The sequence below is a fragment of the Crassostrea angulata genome, chromosome 9, assembly GCF_025612915.1.
Source record: "Crassostrea angulata isolate pt1a10 chromosome 9, ASM2561291v2, whole genome shotgun sequence".
In the NCBI taxonomy this organism is placed as follows: Eukaryota; Metazoa; Mollusca; class Bivalvia; order Ostreida; family Ostreidae; genus Magallana; species Magallana angulata.
In genome coordinates, this window is record NC_069119.1 from 30846755 (window position 1) to 30862965 (window position 16211).

The 16211-nt window shown below is 32.7% G+C and overlaps 2 protein-coding genes across 2 annotated transcripts; both read left to right on the forward strand.

Annotated features, from left to right (window-relative positions):
- The first annotated feature begins 4026 nt into the window (after positions 1–4026).
- LOC128162785 (melatonin receptor type 1B-A-like) lies at positions 4027–8534 on the forward strand. Its single transcript, XM_052826171.1, has 2 exons — positions 4027–4291; positions 7742–8534. The coding sequence occupies exons 1-2, from the start codon at positions 4027–4029 to the stop codon at positions 8500–8502; spliced, it is 1026 nt and encodes a 341-aa protein (XP_052682131.1). The 3' UTR covers positions 8503–8534.
- Positions 8535–12479: 3945 nt separating this feature from the next.
- Positions 12480–15457, forward strand: LOC128162784 (melatonin receptor type 1B-A-like). Its single transcript, XM_052826169.1, has 2 exons — positions 12480–12797; positions 13729–15457. The coding sequence occupies exons 1-2, from the start codon at positions 12533–12535 to the stop codon at positions 14487–14489; spliced, it is 1026 nt and encodes a 341-aa protein (XP_052682129.1). The 5' UTR covers positions 12480–12532; the 3' UTR covers positions 14490–15457.
- The last annotated feature ends 754 nt before the right edge of the window (positions 15458–16211 follow it).

The window sequence follows — 16211 nt, forward strand, 5'->3', positions numbered from 1 at the left end:
CAAACGTTGTCTGCTGTAGGGAAATGCAAAATAGTGCATTGAGATTATCCATTAAGTAATTGTGTTGCATAATGAATTACAATTTTTCATATTTTAATTGAAAAAACTGTCGTATGCTTTCATTTAACTTGCACTATTTGAAGCACGCGGAGGGATAAACCGAAAGTAATCTTTTGAACGTCATAACAGAAAGTTGTCAAACATCATTTTTTAAGCTCAAATAATGCAAGAAAAATAATCATTCATTATATACTCGTGTGGGATAGTGAAAATCCACCTCGGGGCCAAGATTCACGGTCTAGGACTCGGCAAAGCCTCGTCCTAGACAGTCCCCTCGGTGGAATTTCACTATCAAACACTCGTAATAATGAATGATTCTATTAGTCCCCTCCGGTGAAAACCGGTAAGGGACTAATTAGAGCTGCGCTGATGCATCTATTTACCCAAATGGACCAAAATATAACCAAATAAATCTAAAAAAATTTTTTTACAAAATTAGTTTTAAACGACTCATTTTTCAATTCTAATCGGGTTTGTCCTTTAGAAAAATCTTGAACCACACACATGTAGAGAGTTACTTACATACAAAGTAAACATTTGTATGATTTAATAAATATAATTATTGTCAATTTTGGTGCGGGGGGGGGGGGGAACTACAGAGAAACTAAACTTAGCTGTGGTACATATGCCTGTCTATACCTTCTATTTTTTTTCTTGTTGATATAACAATGAATGAATTATAAAAAAAAAATACAACAATGAATTTTTAAAAATTCATGCACAATCAAATTTAAAAAAAAATAATTATGTTCTATGCACAAGAAATCGGCAATGTAAACAAATTGGCACCCTATCATCCCTACCTTTAATTGTAGAGAGTACCTATCCTTCTATATTGAAAACAATGCCAAAATAAAGATTCATAAAAAGTTGTTGACTCAAGAAAAGGAAAGAAAAATTGTATTAATTAATAATTCCGTATGATGTGATAATATCTCAATGATTAGTTTATAATCATAGTACTAGTGTATGCTTGTATACATACATTAAAACTATAGGTTATGCTTATATTTATTGGTGAAACCGAACTGATTAATTATATTTAGATTATTTAGATACTAATCTTCATGCGCGGATCTAGAAAGGAGGGGGGCAGGGGGTCTGGACCCCCCCCCCCCCCTTGGGAAAATTGGACCTTATTAAATTTACATAGTAAAATTATTTAAAATTGGCCTAGGACCCCCTACCGAAAAATTAGCTCCGCTTATGAAGTTCTCTAGCATTACTGCATTTTTACACAAAAGGGGTGAATAAATCCGGGGTGTAAACTATTATTGGTGGTGAAATACCCCAGGGTTCAAACGCATCAGGTGGAAATGCACCAGGGCAGACAATATCACTTAGATCCGCGAAGCACACTGTATTATTACTAGTCTACTTAAATATTCTGTGTAAAAAAAAATACAAATAATTATTAAGTTAGCTAGGGAGAAGTGAATATAGCATTTATTTCAATTTGTATATAAGAGCATGTACGGATGATCTTTATTTAGAACAGTTTGATGTCGCTAGGATACATATTTTCAGATCCTTGATTTGATTGGTTAATTTAGATATTGAATCTCGAATCTCGTATTTCGAATCTCGTATTTCGAATCTCGTATTTTGAATCTCGAATCTCGAATGATCCTTCTCGGCTTTCGTAGTTTTCTCGTTTGGTCATTTTGATTTTATTGATTTTAGTTTAAAATTTGTTGCACTTATATCTACAATTTTGCAATTTAATAAATAGGTTTTTTTCTGGCTGGTTCATGTGGGTATGAAGGTAGCGACTACTGAAAAAAACACATTGGCAGCGGAACACAACGTGTTATACTTTTTTCATGCAGTGATCACTACCTCTATTGGTAACACCTACGTTGAACTTGTCAGGGACGGGGCTTAAACAGTGGTCCAGGCGTATTGTCACGGACTCGGGGGTTATGATAACAGCGCCACCTAAGGAGTTTTGCATCTAGGTGCTGGAGACACGGTCTGCTTAAATAGATTGTACGAAAATGACAGAACAATTGTAAGAAAAACAATTTTCTTGGTTCTTACTTTAAGGCTAGACTTAAAACAGCCAGTTTTCTTACTGAAAAAAAATGATTACAATTAGTTGGATACGTACGTTGATTAAACGAATTTGACAACAAATCATAAGGGGGAGGGGTTAACGTGGGAACCTTTTTGGCTTCTTACTAGAAGGCTAGAATTCTTGAAACGAATCATTAGGAGATATTATGTAATTTTTTTTGGTTTCTTACTTTGAAGGTGTGATTTTCGTTGAAAGTGATCGTAATAAGCGTAATTTACAAAATGAATGTTTATAATGTTTATTTGGTGAACGTCTTTGATAGAGATAATCTACCGCTAGTTTCTTAAAGATGCCATGTGAAACTTTGAAATGAAAGATGTCCAAAGAAATACCGATTGCAAACATAAAAAAGATCAAAAACGATCTTTTTATGTCTTTTCTTTCTTTTTTTTTGGGGGGGGGGCTACAATTCTTAAGACGAACTATTTGAACAACGACTTCCTACGTTAAACTGTTATAAACACTATTAGTACAACGAATCATTTGAAGGAAAAAGATGAGAAATAATAGAATCCGACAGGATCCATTTGGAGGACAAGCGAACGTTGTTGTTGCTGACTTCAAAACTCACTATTTTGTCAACAAATTATTCGAAGCTAGAATCGAATAACTATCTTTAATAGTTTATAGTTCTCTAACTTTGGAACAAAACTACTAAAGGATGTGATATCCTTGTGTAGAAATCATGATTATAATCAAAGTAATTAAGCTATTATATGCAGTGGAAATGAATATATATTTGATCCGTTTGTTTGATATCAATGAGATACCAGCTTGTTTATTGTAAACCGTGACTATTGAAATGAGAGGCATGCATATTTTATTGAATTCCAATCTACTGATTTTCCCAAAAATTGACTGACATTGCTTGAAATTTACTGAAAATCCACTGTAATCCACTGTTTCCGCCGACTTCAGCTGTGTCCCCCAAAACCCACTGTTTCCACAGTTTTCAATGAATTCGATAAAATCTTTTGGTACCACACTGTACGGAAAAACTGTATCCTACCGTCGCTGTATTGATAGGATTCCAGGCATGTAGTTTAATGTATGTACTGCAAATTGCAGTCCCAAGTAAACTCAAGCAAATTTTTCTTTAGAGATAAGGACACGATTCTAATAATACCTTTAATGGAAAAAAAATATTGGTTTTTTATTTGCATTGGTGTTATGATTATTGAATTTATCAATATATATATATTATTAATCAATATAATTATTTTGAAGGATACTCATAACAGAGAATGTATTTCAAATCAGAATGCATTAAATTTTATTGAACTTGAAGGGAAATTTAAATGTTCATATACTAAATGGTGAGACTGAAACACACTTTCAGGATTTGAAACATGAAAAAGAAAAAGAAAAATGAAACATGTCAAAGATCAGCGTGCATATCCCGTAAGAAACATCTTACGAGATATACGAAGGATACTTTCCTTTCAAAGAAATTGAAAGGACATAACTTATTAACATTTTGATTTTTTTTAAGCAAAAAATGTATTTTCACTTGCATACACACTATAACTTATCAGCATTGTGTGCTTATACGGCTCACAGAAATGGGTATAATAGCCCCCATTGATAACTGTTTCACTTGATAACAAAAAATCTAAATAGCGAAAAATATGAATTATTAAAAATTTCCAAAACCCATATAAGTATGATTAGGTTGACTAATGAATATTGATTAAAACCAGAGTTTGAAAGAATCGCACACAAAGACTAAAATCTCATCGGAGATCTGAGATTAGAAATATACCTGGCAGCCTCTCTATAAAAGGAACTTACTCAGATCAACTTGATCAATTTCAAACATTGCAAACTACACTTTGCACAGTGATCGAGAAAAAAAGAACACGTTTTTAAGAAAATTTAAAATCTTCATAATGAATGACAGTAGCGGGTCTCCATTACTTTCGGGCGATAACAGTTTTGGACGTTTCCAATTTGTTCGGGAAGCTCCCGAAATAGCCTTCACAAGCGTCATAATTCTAACAATGGCGGCCCTAGTTGGGACCTTCGGAAACCTTCTGATCATGGTGTCCGTCTGTCATACTATTAAGAGAAAGTCCTTGGAATTTATTTTTATGGGAAACTTAGCAGTGTCGGATACATTCGTCACTCTTATTGTTGACCCTATCAACATATTAGGTAATTACATGATATTACTGTTTTCAGAAGAAGTTTGAAAATCGTTAATTTTCTTCATATTTTTATTTCCTTACTATTCCTCTATTTAACATTTTGAATTAACATGATTTAGCTTTCAACTGTTTCCTTAAACTATGCTTTTTAAGCATTTTAAAATATTTAAAATTGAACCTGAAATTATCAGCATAATAAAGTGTATTTCATCAAGTATGTTATAAAGTTGGGTGGTCAACAAATGCTTTAAAATTGCATGTATGAAATCATTGTTAAGTATAAATTCCCCAAATATTTCAGGTTTAAAATCTGAACATTTTACCATAAAGTCATCTTTATGCAGAGCTGTTGGCCAAATGGAAGCAAACATTGCATAAATAACCATGACCCTCACGCTATTAAAAAGTAACAGTATATTTAGTCTCTTTAATGCATTTATACAGTGTACGTGGTTATAGAGAATTAAGCTCCAAGAGTTTATGATGAATAAAATAATTTTGTAATATGACTCCATAAAAAACTTATATTAAATTGCGAGAATACATCGTCATTATGTTGTAACTATTGTCGGGACCCCGGAGATAGGTATATCTTAATAACGTTTAATTGACGATTTTTATAGGTACATTGATTTTTAGTTGCAGAATGTTAATCACTTTTGCCCCCATGGGTCATGTCGAATAGTCATCCAACCTCATCTATTTTCAAAGAATTTAATATCATTTCCAAGGTCGCTACTATGTATTCAAAGGTATTTTGCTTTATACACACACGCTATTCATTTTGAGCTAACCTAAGCTGAAAACTCAAGTGAGTTTTTCTGATTACAGTTTGTCCGTCGTCCGTCTGTCCGTCCGTCCATCCGTCTGTCCGTCTGTAAACTTTTCTGATTTTAAACTTCTTCTCTAAAACCATTTGGCCAATTTCAACCAAATTTGGTACAAAGCATCCCTATCGAAAGGTGATTATAAATTGCAGCAATAGAAGACTGATCTTTTTTTAAAACGGAGAAAACTTTGAAACTGTAGAAAAAGGGAGAGTGCAATTTTAAAAATCTTCTTCCCAAGAACTACTGAGTCAAAATTAACGTATTTTAGCATAAATAATCCCTATGGAAAGGAAAATATAAATTGCAAAAATTATGGGCTAATTCTGTTTCAAATTTGAGTAATTTCCGAAAAAAAATAATAGAGAAAGAATGGCGGCCAATCAGTTTAACTTCGGGCTCGATATTTCATTTATCGAAAAACAGGTTAGAGACAGAAAGACCAGTCAAGTTCTTTGTTAGGAGCAGCCATATTGAACGCAGGATAAACGGGTCAAACTGACAAAGATGAAATTGCTTGTTGTGCAACATTTTTTCGTGCAGAGGGAATATTTAAATCATACCAAATATATATGTGCCGATTCTGTGAAGTAAATTGAGGTTAAATATTTCAATGCGTTGACATTTTCACTTGTGACGGTGGTCTTAGCTTGTTTTGATTTTTTTTTTTTTTTACTTATCAAATCAAACATAGACTTCGGTAAATCAGAGAGCTGAATGTTTAACTGCGCAAATGAGGAAAGTCTGATGCACTAACAACATGTAAAGTACTATTCATTTTATTGGTAATTCGATATCATCTTTATGCAATGGTTGATTAATGCAACGCGTTTTGTTAAGATGCTCAGCATTTTCTAAACTTTCAGTTTAAACTAAGATTGTTAACTCTGCTAGAAATATATAGGTATACTAGTATATACCGGTATGATGAAAAATAAATTGTGCTATTTCTTTGTTTTTAAAAGTGCATGTTTCTTCTGTTTTAATTGTTTACAATTTTCTATTTACTCACCATATTTGAGTGTAAAGCTTCGAATTATAAGGAAGATACAGAGCTTTGTTCACAATTCTCTGTTTGCACACAGAGCTGAGGGCATGCTTTTGTTCATTTACATTTTAAATGCTGAATAGAAAATACCAAGTTTAAAAATCTTAAGTTGAATGTAAGAAACTCTTGTGAGCAAAAAAAATTGACTCAAACCTAGCAGACATGTGAGCGCTGTATCTTGCTTATAATTCTACGATGGACGCTGAAATTTTGGTTGATCACAAGAAATGTCTTGCTAAACGTTAAAATACTTGTACAGAAAAATTAAAAGGATGATATGACATTGATTTAAATAAAAGATAAAAAAAAAAAAAGAAAAAAGATGACATGCTGTAACTACTTTCTAGGGCCCCCTCCTTATACGATGAATTATATTATATGAAAAAATATAAAAATTTGATTGTTTTTCAGACGCAAGTAAATAAAAACGACTTCTTTAAAACATGTACAGTTTCCAAAGTTCTGACACATTACTGTTACGGAGATAAATGTATTGTCGCTATTCTTGAGAAAATATTACAGCGGAAAATCATCTTGGTATGTAGCTATTTGTTGTTTTTGAATATAGATGAAAATAATGGATGGGTCCTAGTAAAATAGAGTGATATGCCTGTCAATACATTGCAGTGGCGTCGGGAGCAAATTGAAAGTGGGGAGGGGGGGGGGCTAGACCTTATCAGAAATCTTGACTAGGAAAAAAAAATGGATTTCGAGTACGGCTATGTCCAACTTTGCAAAAACAATTTGAGTACGTCTATGTCTAACTTTGCAAAAAAAAAAGTTAGGGTGGTTTCGACACCTATGCATTAATCATGATAGCTCACATATCACATTACAACATTTTTCATTCGATTGTATTAATCGATCAAGTGAGTAAGGTTATAAAACGTCACACGAGTTCACAACATAATTTATAATGCGTAATACGTCACAACATAGTTTATAATGCGGAAGACCAATTCAATCTTTAAATGTTTTTGATTTGAACGCATTGAGGTACAATTTTCTTTTTCACAGATAGGATTTATTTTTAAATAAAATACAATAACTAGTTAGTAGTTGAAGAAGAAAATGTACCTAAATGCTCTCATATGTTTTGGTGGCTTTATAAAGTGGGAGGGGGGGGGGGGCAGAACTAAAATTAAGGGAATTTGAAGTTTACAGTGTACCCCTACCAGTGTACCTATATCTTGCATAGGATCTTGTAAAAATGGTATTTCGTAAAGATTAAGTGTATGAATTTGTATACTTTATGATATTTTTTTGTTATTCTACCGAGGGACAATATGGCACATTATCCGTTGAACACCCATATAAAGCCATTGTTACTCAGGTGAGCGATGTGGCCCCATGGGCCTCTTGTTTTGACACGGACTTGGTATGGTGAAAGTTCAAAAAATGAACAACGCGCTCAAAAAGTATTTATCAAAGAGCTTTGTTCTATTATTATTTTATTAACTCAACTTTCAACTTAAAGTTTTTAGTTTACTTGTCTGAAAATAATACAAGTAAGTGGTCAAACACGCGTCTTTTGTTAAATTCAAAACTTTGATTCTTTTATAAAATATTTTCTTTTCAACAGGAAAGTTGGAGGGTGAGAGAATATTTCACTATATACCAGGTTTCTGTCGTGCAATAGCTTGTATGTGTACAATATCCTGCGTCAATTCCCTGGGCTCCATCGTATTGATGAGTTCAAGCCGTTATATATCCATCTGCCACCACAACCTGTACAAAAGAATCTTCAAAAGAAGCACCTGCCTTGTGATGTGTGTAAGCCTTTATTTGATTGGTCTACTGTTAATTCTTTTGAATTTGGCGGGAATTGGAGATCACTCGTTTAACCGGAAGAGTTTGGAGTGCATCTGGGATCGCATGACAACGTACTATTACACGGTTTCTTTCACTGTCATCTTTGTCTGGGTTCCTTTAATTGTCACTGGAATATTTTATTGCCTGATTTTTATTAAATTTCGAGCTAGCACAAAGAGAATCTCGCATTCGACGAGCACAGGACATAACAAAAAGCCCATGTATCTCGCAAAGTCCTTATTCTTGATCTATGCGGCCTTCGCCATTTGTTGGATTCCCTACGCTATACTCATGGTTGCCGACCGTAATGACTCATTTCCGTATGAGATTCACGTGCTCATTACGACATTGGCGCACCTGCACCCTTCTTTTAACTGGCTGGTTTTGTACTACACAAACACACTATTTCGCAACGCTTTCAACAAATTGGTTAAATTTGACAAGTGTTTCAAAAAGTTTTCGAAGAAAACCCGTCAAGTAGGGAACGAAACCGTTGTATCTACTGTAATGATTTCTCACAATACTAAATAGGTTGAATTTTGTCACTAATTTTTTTTTTTAACGTACACATATTTTTGACCTGAATTTTGGCACGACCTTCTATAAGATAATAAATGTTATTTGCACTTTACCCCAAAACTTAGCATAAACGGGCATTTAACACATCAATCGTTTGTAATGCCTTGTATTTAAAATCAATGATTACAATAATTTGGAATACTTTAACACTCATGTCCCACGAGCTGCAAATTACGGATGCTCCTGTATATTGTACTCTATCTACACTGCAAATTGAAGAATTGCGATTCACTAGACTAGAAGTATTTGTTGTAGCTTCAGAAAACATACGGATAATTATTGTAACATAATATGGTATTCTAAACATGATATGAGACCATGCATGATAAAGTAAAGTTTCACTCTGTGAACTAGATTTGCTGAAGTCTTTATGTTGCTTTAATGTTTTTACATTTCCTGCAAGTTTTATTTTGTTTCAGTAATTTCAATTTTAATTTTTGCTCTCTACCGTATTTCTATGATATCAAACATAGAGACCTGTAAACCATGCACAAGGTTTATAAGCCTCGTAATTAAATCTGTCAACATCCATCACCCTAAGGAAGGTTTAATGATATTTTCATTAATATTATTGTTACACTTCTAGTGTTTCCGTTCTTTCGCCCTTTTACTTAAAATGGTGAATTCACATGGCTATTCTATTAAAAAAAAATTGTGTTCTTTCAAATATACAAGAAGAAAGAAATTTATTTGCTTATTGAGTGGAAAGAAAACTGAGGACAGTAATTTACCCCCAAAAATATTGCACAGTTCAGCAAATATGTTTGGCATCATTTAAAATTTTAAGATAGATCACTTATTAATAAACATAGAGATTCTAGCAATTTTTATGGGAATGTACATGTTTATTTTGAATAAAAATCATTATGATGAATAAAATACACTTAATGAAAATGGAACTTGATAAACACATAATGTACACACCTCTTTGCGATGCATTTTATTTTTTCGAAGTGAAATAAACACAAACAAAAAGTTTTTCCTTAGTGTATACAAGTTTTTTCCGACAGGTATAAATAATTCAAAATATCTAACAAAAGATTGCATGTGGTTTACGAAATACAAGATTTAATGTCAATTTTAAAGACTGTGCTGAATAATTATGCCAATGCCAAGAGATATTTAATTTTAAAAATTAATATCCCATTGGAAAGTAATAAATTTCATGGAGAATTAATTTTCCTACAGGAAATATTAAAAATTCAATAGGATTTTTAAAAAAAAATTATCCTGCATGAAAAACAGTAAGTATTTCATGCAGGAATTTGATTCAGACAGGTAGTTTTCAATGGGAAATTAAGATTTCCTATCGGATTTGAAAACTCTGTGGGAGTTTTGTCCAAATCCTATTGGAATTTAAATTCCTATAGGAAGTTCTTTTATTCCAGTAGGAAATGACAAATATCCTATGGGAAAATTGTTTTTCCTATGAGGAATTTATTGACCTGTAGGATTTTATTTTAAGAAGGTAAATATCTCACTTGATAGGTGAGATACATTATCAACAAAAATGGCTATAAACAATTTACTACACTGTACCTATTTTTTGAACTCTACTGTATCCGCTGTACCACCTTGTACGTATTCATTTACTTCTTCTGTATCCCACTGTACCAAACTGTACGTATTAACCGACATCTACAGTATCCTACTCTACCACACTGTACGTATTCATTGACTTCTACTGTATCCCACTGTACGTATTCATTGACTTCTACTGTATCCCACTGTACCACGCTTTACGTATCTCCTGACCTCTACTGTATCCTACTGTACCACACTGTACATATTCACTGATTCTACTGTGTATTACTGTACCACTGTGTATATATTCACCGACTTCTACTCTATCTTACTGTACCACTGTGTACATATTCACCGACTTCTACTCTATCCTACTGTACCACTGTGTACATATTCACCGACTTCTACTCTATCCTACTATACCACTATGTACATAATCACTGACTTCTACTCTATCCTACCGTACCACTGTGTACATATTCACCGACTTCTACTATGTTCTACTGTACCCACAGTAGGTGTCCGACGATCTCTCCAGTATCCCAGTGTACATCACTGTATATTTCACTGACTTCTACTGAATCCCACTGTATGTATCTACCAACTTTAACTGTATCCCACTGTACCTCACTGTACATACCACTTATATCCTACTGTGCCAGTATCGATACGATGCTATGCAGGAATCTGAATGTCATTCCTGACAATTGAAATACCAAACAAATTAAGGCAAATTTTTCCATAAGGAAAATGAAACGATTAGAATAAAACGTTTTATGGGGAAAAATACAGATATAGGTTTTATTATTTGCATTGAGATCATTTTGTCTGATTTATCTTTGGCGTAATGATTATTGGATGTATTGATCATCAATCAATAGAATTTTTTCAAGGAATCTTATAAAAAATGTCGCTGTCCAAAATCGGAATATATTCGGAAAATATTCAGGAAAATATAAAGGTAAATATACTTAGTGTTAAGAATTATACACTCTTTCAATATTTGAAACATGAAATGTCAAAGATCTGTCCACATTAGAAACATTTTATATCTATACTACTATATTAAAATAATAGACTCAAATTTTTGGTCTTTAATACCGAGAAATCGGAAGAATACTGTCCTTTGTTTTGTTTATTCTTAACATCATTGGTACTTGAAGATGACCAATTTGTTTTTTATTTTTTCTCAGTTAAGCCTCGCTAATTACTAAGCAACGAAAATTCCTTAAAAAAATCCCGGAAATCACCTGGATTTTTTGGATTAGACAATCTTGCGCTTGCGCAATACATTCACGCTAACGGGATCTTTAGTTTATGTTTCCACAATATCACGTCTGCTTGAATAAACTCAGAAATGATAATACAAATACGGGTAAATTTTTATTGGACTTTTGCTTTGCATTCTGTTCATATATATATTAATGATTTCTTATGAGAGAAAGTAAAAAATAACAAATATACATATCAGCTAAGTACTTACTTTTGTCTTCGTAATGATAAAAAATATTTGAGTACATGCAAAAAAGTTACATAATATTTGTTAGGAGAATGAAGATAGGATATTTTATTGTAAAAATGAATAGTGTCCAACGGACCCAGTTTTACAAAGGAATTATGTGTACGTTGGTGAAAATGTGTTGAATTCTTCCATTCTATGGATTAAAAGTTTTAGTTGAAAGGTATTTGCAGTCTCAAAAAGGTCTGTTGTGGTGAATTTGACTGTTATTTTCAAGGCAATTTCATTAACTTTCTCCAAAATCGTTCCGAAGAGATTCTGCAACGGGTATAAGGAAGGCATTCTAACTGTGGTGAGGGCCTTTCCCGAGACACAGTTAGATTATTCAAACTAAGGAAAGTGTAGTGAAATTAATAGCATTATTTTAAGCTTATAGCTTTGTTATGTAAATGTCAATAATAAGGTGTGTCAATATACCTATTTCGTAAATGTCCGATATGCAATGTCATATGTGCACGCACGGGTCAAAGTTTAGTTTGAAATAAAACAACAACATTTTGCCTTCAAACAAAAAGGAAAAAACTTAGTAACATTTCCAATTTTGTAGGCAAAGCATATATTTTCATTTGCATACACACTATGACGTACTGTGTGCGTATACGTCTCACAGAAATGGGTATAATAGCCTCATCAACAATTGTTCGTTCCACCTGATGATAAAAATTGTATATAGGGGAAATTCATAGAATTTTGAACGCTTTCAAAACTCATATTAGTATGATTAAGTCAACTAATGAATATTGATTAAAAGCAAATTTTAAAAAAGCGACCATAAAGACGAAAATCCCATCGGATATTTCAGATTACAAAAGAAAAATATGGCCGCCTTTTTATAAACGGAACATTAAATTCATCATTTTCAAGCATTGCTAACCTATAGCTACTGTTGATTGTGCTCGGAGAGAAAAAATACTTCAACAAAATTTCAAAATCTTTGGAATGAATAACAGAAGCGGGTCTCCATTACTCCCGGAGGAAAACACATTTGGACGTTTCCAGTTCGTTTGGGAAGCCCCTGGAATAGCTTTGACAAGCGTCCTGATTCTTGCAATCGCGGCACTAGTTGGGACCGCCGGAAACCTTCTGATTCTAGTGTCCGTCTGTCATACTATCAAAAGAAAATCCCTGGAGTTTATTTTCGTGGGGAACTTAGCAGTGTCGGATTTATTCGTTACACTCATTGTCGACCCTATCAACATATTAGGTAAATACATGTATAGGGTATACTGTTTTCATAAAATTCTGTAAAAAAGTATGAAAATGATTAGTTTTCCTTATTTCCTTATTATTCCTGTATTTTACGTTTAGAATTAAAATGTTTTATTTAGTCATTTAAAAAGATTTGAAAAGGAACTTTTTTAAATATTTCACCCACTATGTTATTTTTATATTAAGGAGGCTGCGTGGTCAACAATGCCTTACAGGTTCATATATGAAATATTGGGTCAATCATTGTTTAGTAGAAAAATCAAAATATTTCATCTTTAAAATTTGAACATTTTGCCCTAATACAGAGCTATTGGTCTAAGGGAAGCAAACAGAGCCTAAAAATGGCCACTATTTTCAAGCTCTTAAAGAGAACACGTATATTTAGTCTCTTAAATGCAATCAATCATACAATGCACGTAATTATAGAGTGTTCAGTTCCAAAATTTTGTGATGAAAGCCTTTATTTTTTCACGTATGTGTTCTTTCAAAGAAATTAATTTTGTAATATGACACCATATTATACCTCGTGTTAAATTTCCAGATATGACATCGTTATATTGTAACCATTGTCTGCATCCCGGAGAGAGATTTTAGTATAATTATCTTAATAACGTTTAATTGTTGAATGTTTTAGTTAAGAATTGATTATTTGCTGCAAAATGTTTATCATAATTGTCCCATGGGTCATATCGAATAGTCAATCATAATAAATAATCTTGATCGAATAATCTTGTTAAATCAGAAAAAGACGAGTGCTCCTTGCAATATTTCATACTCTGATTAGGATCTAAAACTAATATTTACAAACACATCGTTTTGGTTTACTTGTATGAAAATAGTACAAAAAAGCCGTCAAACACTAAAGCCTTTAGTTACAATTATCATCAGTACTTTGATTTTTGATAAAATATTTTCTACTTCAACAGGAAAGCTGGAAGGTGAGAGAATATTCCACTATGTACCAGGTTTCTGTCGTGCACTAGCTTGTATGTGTACAATATCCTGCGTCAATTCCCTGGGCTCCATCGTACTCATGAGTTCAAGCCGTTATGTATCCATCTGCCACCATAACCTGTACAAAAGAATTTTCAAAAGAAGCACCTGCTTTCTGATGTGTTTAAGCCTTAATTTGATTGGTCTACTGTTAATTCTTTTGAATTTGGCGGGAATCGGAGATCACTCGTTTGACCCGAAGAGTTTGGAGTGCATCTGGGATCGCATGACAACGTACTACTACACGGTTTCTTTCACGGTCATCTTTGTCTGGGTTCCTGTAATCGTCACTGGAATATTTTATTGCCTGATTTTCATTAAATTTCGAGGTAGTAACAAAAGAATCTCGCATTCGACGAGTACAGGGCATAACAAAAAGCCCATGTATCTCGCAAAGTCGTTATTCTTGATCTATGCGGCCTTCACCATTTGTTGGATTCCCTACGCAGTACTCACGGTTGCCGACCGTAATGACTTCTTTCCGTATGAGATTCACGTGCTCATTACGACATTGGCGCACCTGCATCCTTCTTTTAACTGGCTGGTTTTGTACTACACAAACACACTATTTCGCAACGCTTTCAACAAATTGGTTAAATTTGACAAGTGTTTTAAAAAATTCTCGAACGAAACCAGTCAAGTAAGGAACGAAACCGTTGTATCTACTGTTATGACTTCTCACAATTCTAAATAGATTGAATTTTGTCACTCAATTTTCTTTTAACGTACACATATTTTTGACACGACATTCTTATTAAATAAAAGAAAGGTATCTACAATACACGATACAATATATTAGCAGAAACGAACATTTGACCCATGATTCGTTTGCATTGCCTTATATTAAAAAAATTGATGATTGCGATAATTTGGAAAGTATTAACAAATCACGGATGTTCCTGTATATTGTACTTTATCTTCAAAGCAAATTGAAGAATTGTGATTCACTAGATTTTAGTATTTGTTGTAGCTTCAAAAAACATCTATTTGATGTAAAATAATTATTGTAACATAATATCGTATTCTAAACATGATATGAGACCATAATAAAGTAACGTAGCACTATGTAAACTAGATTTGCTTAAGTCCCTATATTGTTTTAATGTTTTAATTTTTTTTACAATTGTCAAAATAGACTGTAGTAAGGCTTTTATAATGGTTGGCAAACAAACTGACGTTTTTCATACTAATTGTTAGACAATTATTAAACACTTAATTGTCTAAGCATTTTTCCGTTTTTCAAATTACGACTAAGATCACACGGCGGTTTTTTAGTATTCTGCTTTCTTCTATTCTTCAATTTTATCAAACATAAAGAGGCGTAAGCCCTGCACAGGGCTTATCAGCCTATTAATAAAATCTGCCAATATACGTCACCTTAATTAGAAAGGTATAACGACCTTTTCATCAATATTATTGTTTTATTGTAGCTGTTACACTCCTAGTATTTCCATTTTTTCCCATTTTTTTCTTAAAATTGTGAATTCACATGGCTATTCTACTCAAAAATTATAATTTTTCTGTTTTATCAAATATACAACAATAAAAAAGAAATTTATCTGCTTATTGAGGAAAACAAAACTGAGGACAGCAATTTACCAACAACAAAAAATTTCAAACATCAGCAAGTATGTTTACAAATGTAACATCATTAAAATTTATAAGGTTATGTTTATAAGCATATGTTTTATTTTAAATAATAATCATTATGATGGGGAAATTACAAGTAATGAAAATTGAACTTGACAAACTCATAATGTAGACCTCTTTGCAATGTATTTTTTTCAAAGTGAAATAAAAACAAACAAAACATATTTCCTTAGTGTTTACAAAGTTGTTTTTTTTCCAGGAAGGTAAAAGGAATTCAAAATATCTAACAATTTTTTCCGTGTCGTTTACGAGATACAAAGAAGATGGGTGAATAAGACGTGTAAAATGCCCATATGAGGAATGATTAGATGCTGCAAAATTAAAATATTAAATCTGATACTTTTTTAAAAAAATAATTAAAAACAATGTATATTTAACGTAACATCAGTTTGTAGCCCTTAAATATTTTTAATACATGCAATATGTTGATTTAAACTAGCGTATGCGTTTCAAAACCTCCAAATGGTGTAATTTCTATAACTTCAATGCCTTTCTTTCATAGAGTAGGTGTGAGCTCCATATTTTTGTCATAGTCTAAATACGGTTTAATGGAATTTAAACCGATTTTAATCAACAAAAATGTGGAGAGATGACCCACTATACTTTAAAAATGTCATTTTGTAGCCCAACAACGTTTTAGAAAAATAATACAAGTCCGTAAATTCGTGGCCAATGCCTCATATAGCATTTAAACATCTCACTTTGTTGTGAATGAAATGGCTCAGTGGTGAGAGCACCAGACAATCGGTAACTTAATAGAACTTGG

Coding starts and splice junctions, on each gene's coding strand:
- LOC128162785 (XM_052826171.1), top strand. CDS start 4,027: ATGAATGACAGTAGCGGGTCTCCATTACTTTCGGGCGATAACAGTTTT. Junction 4,292..7,741: donor TGACCCTATCAACATATTAG/GTAATTACATGA, acceptor TCTTTTCAACAG/GAAAGTTGGAGGGTGAGAGA.
- LOC128162784 (XM_052826169.1), top strand. CDS start 12,533: ATGAATAACAGAAGCGGGTCTCCATTACTCCCGGAGGAAAACACATTT. Junction 12,798..13,728: donor CGACCCTATCAACATATTAG/GTAAATACATGT, acceptor CTACTTCAACAG/GAAAGCTGGAAGGTGAGAGA.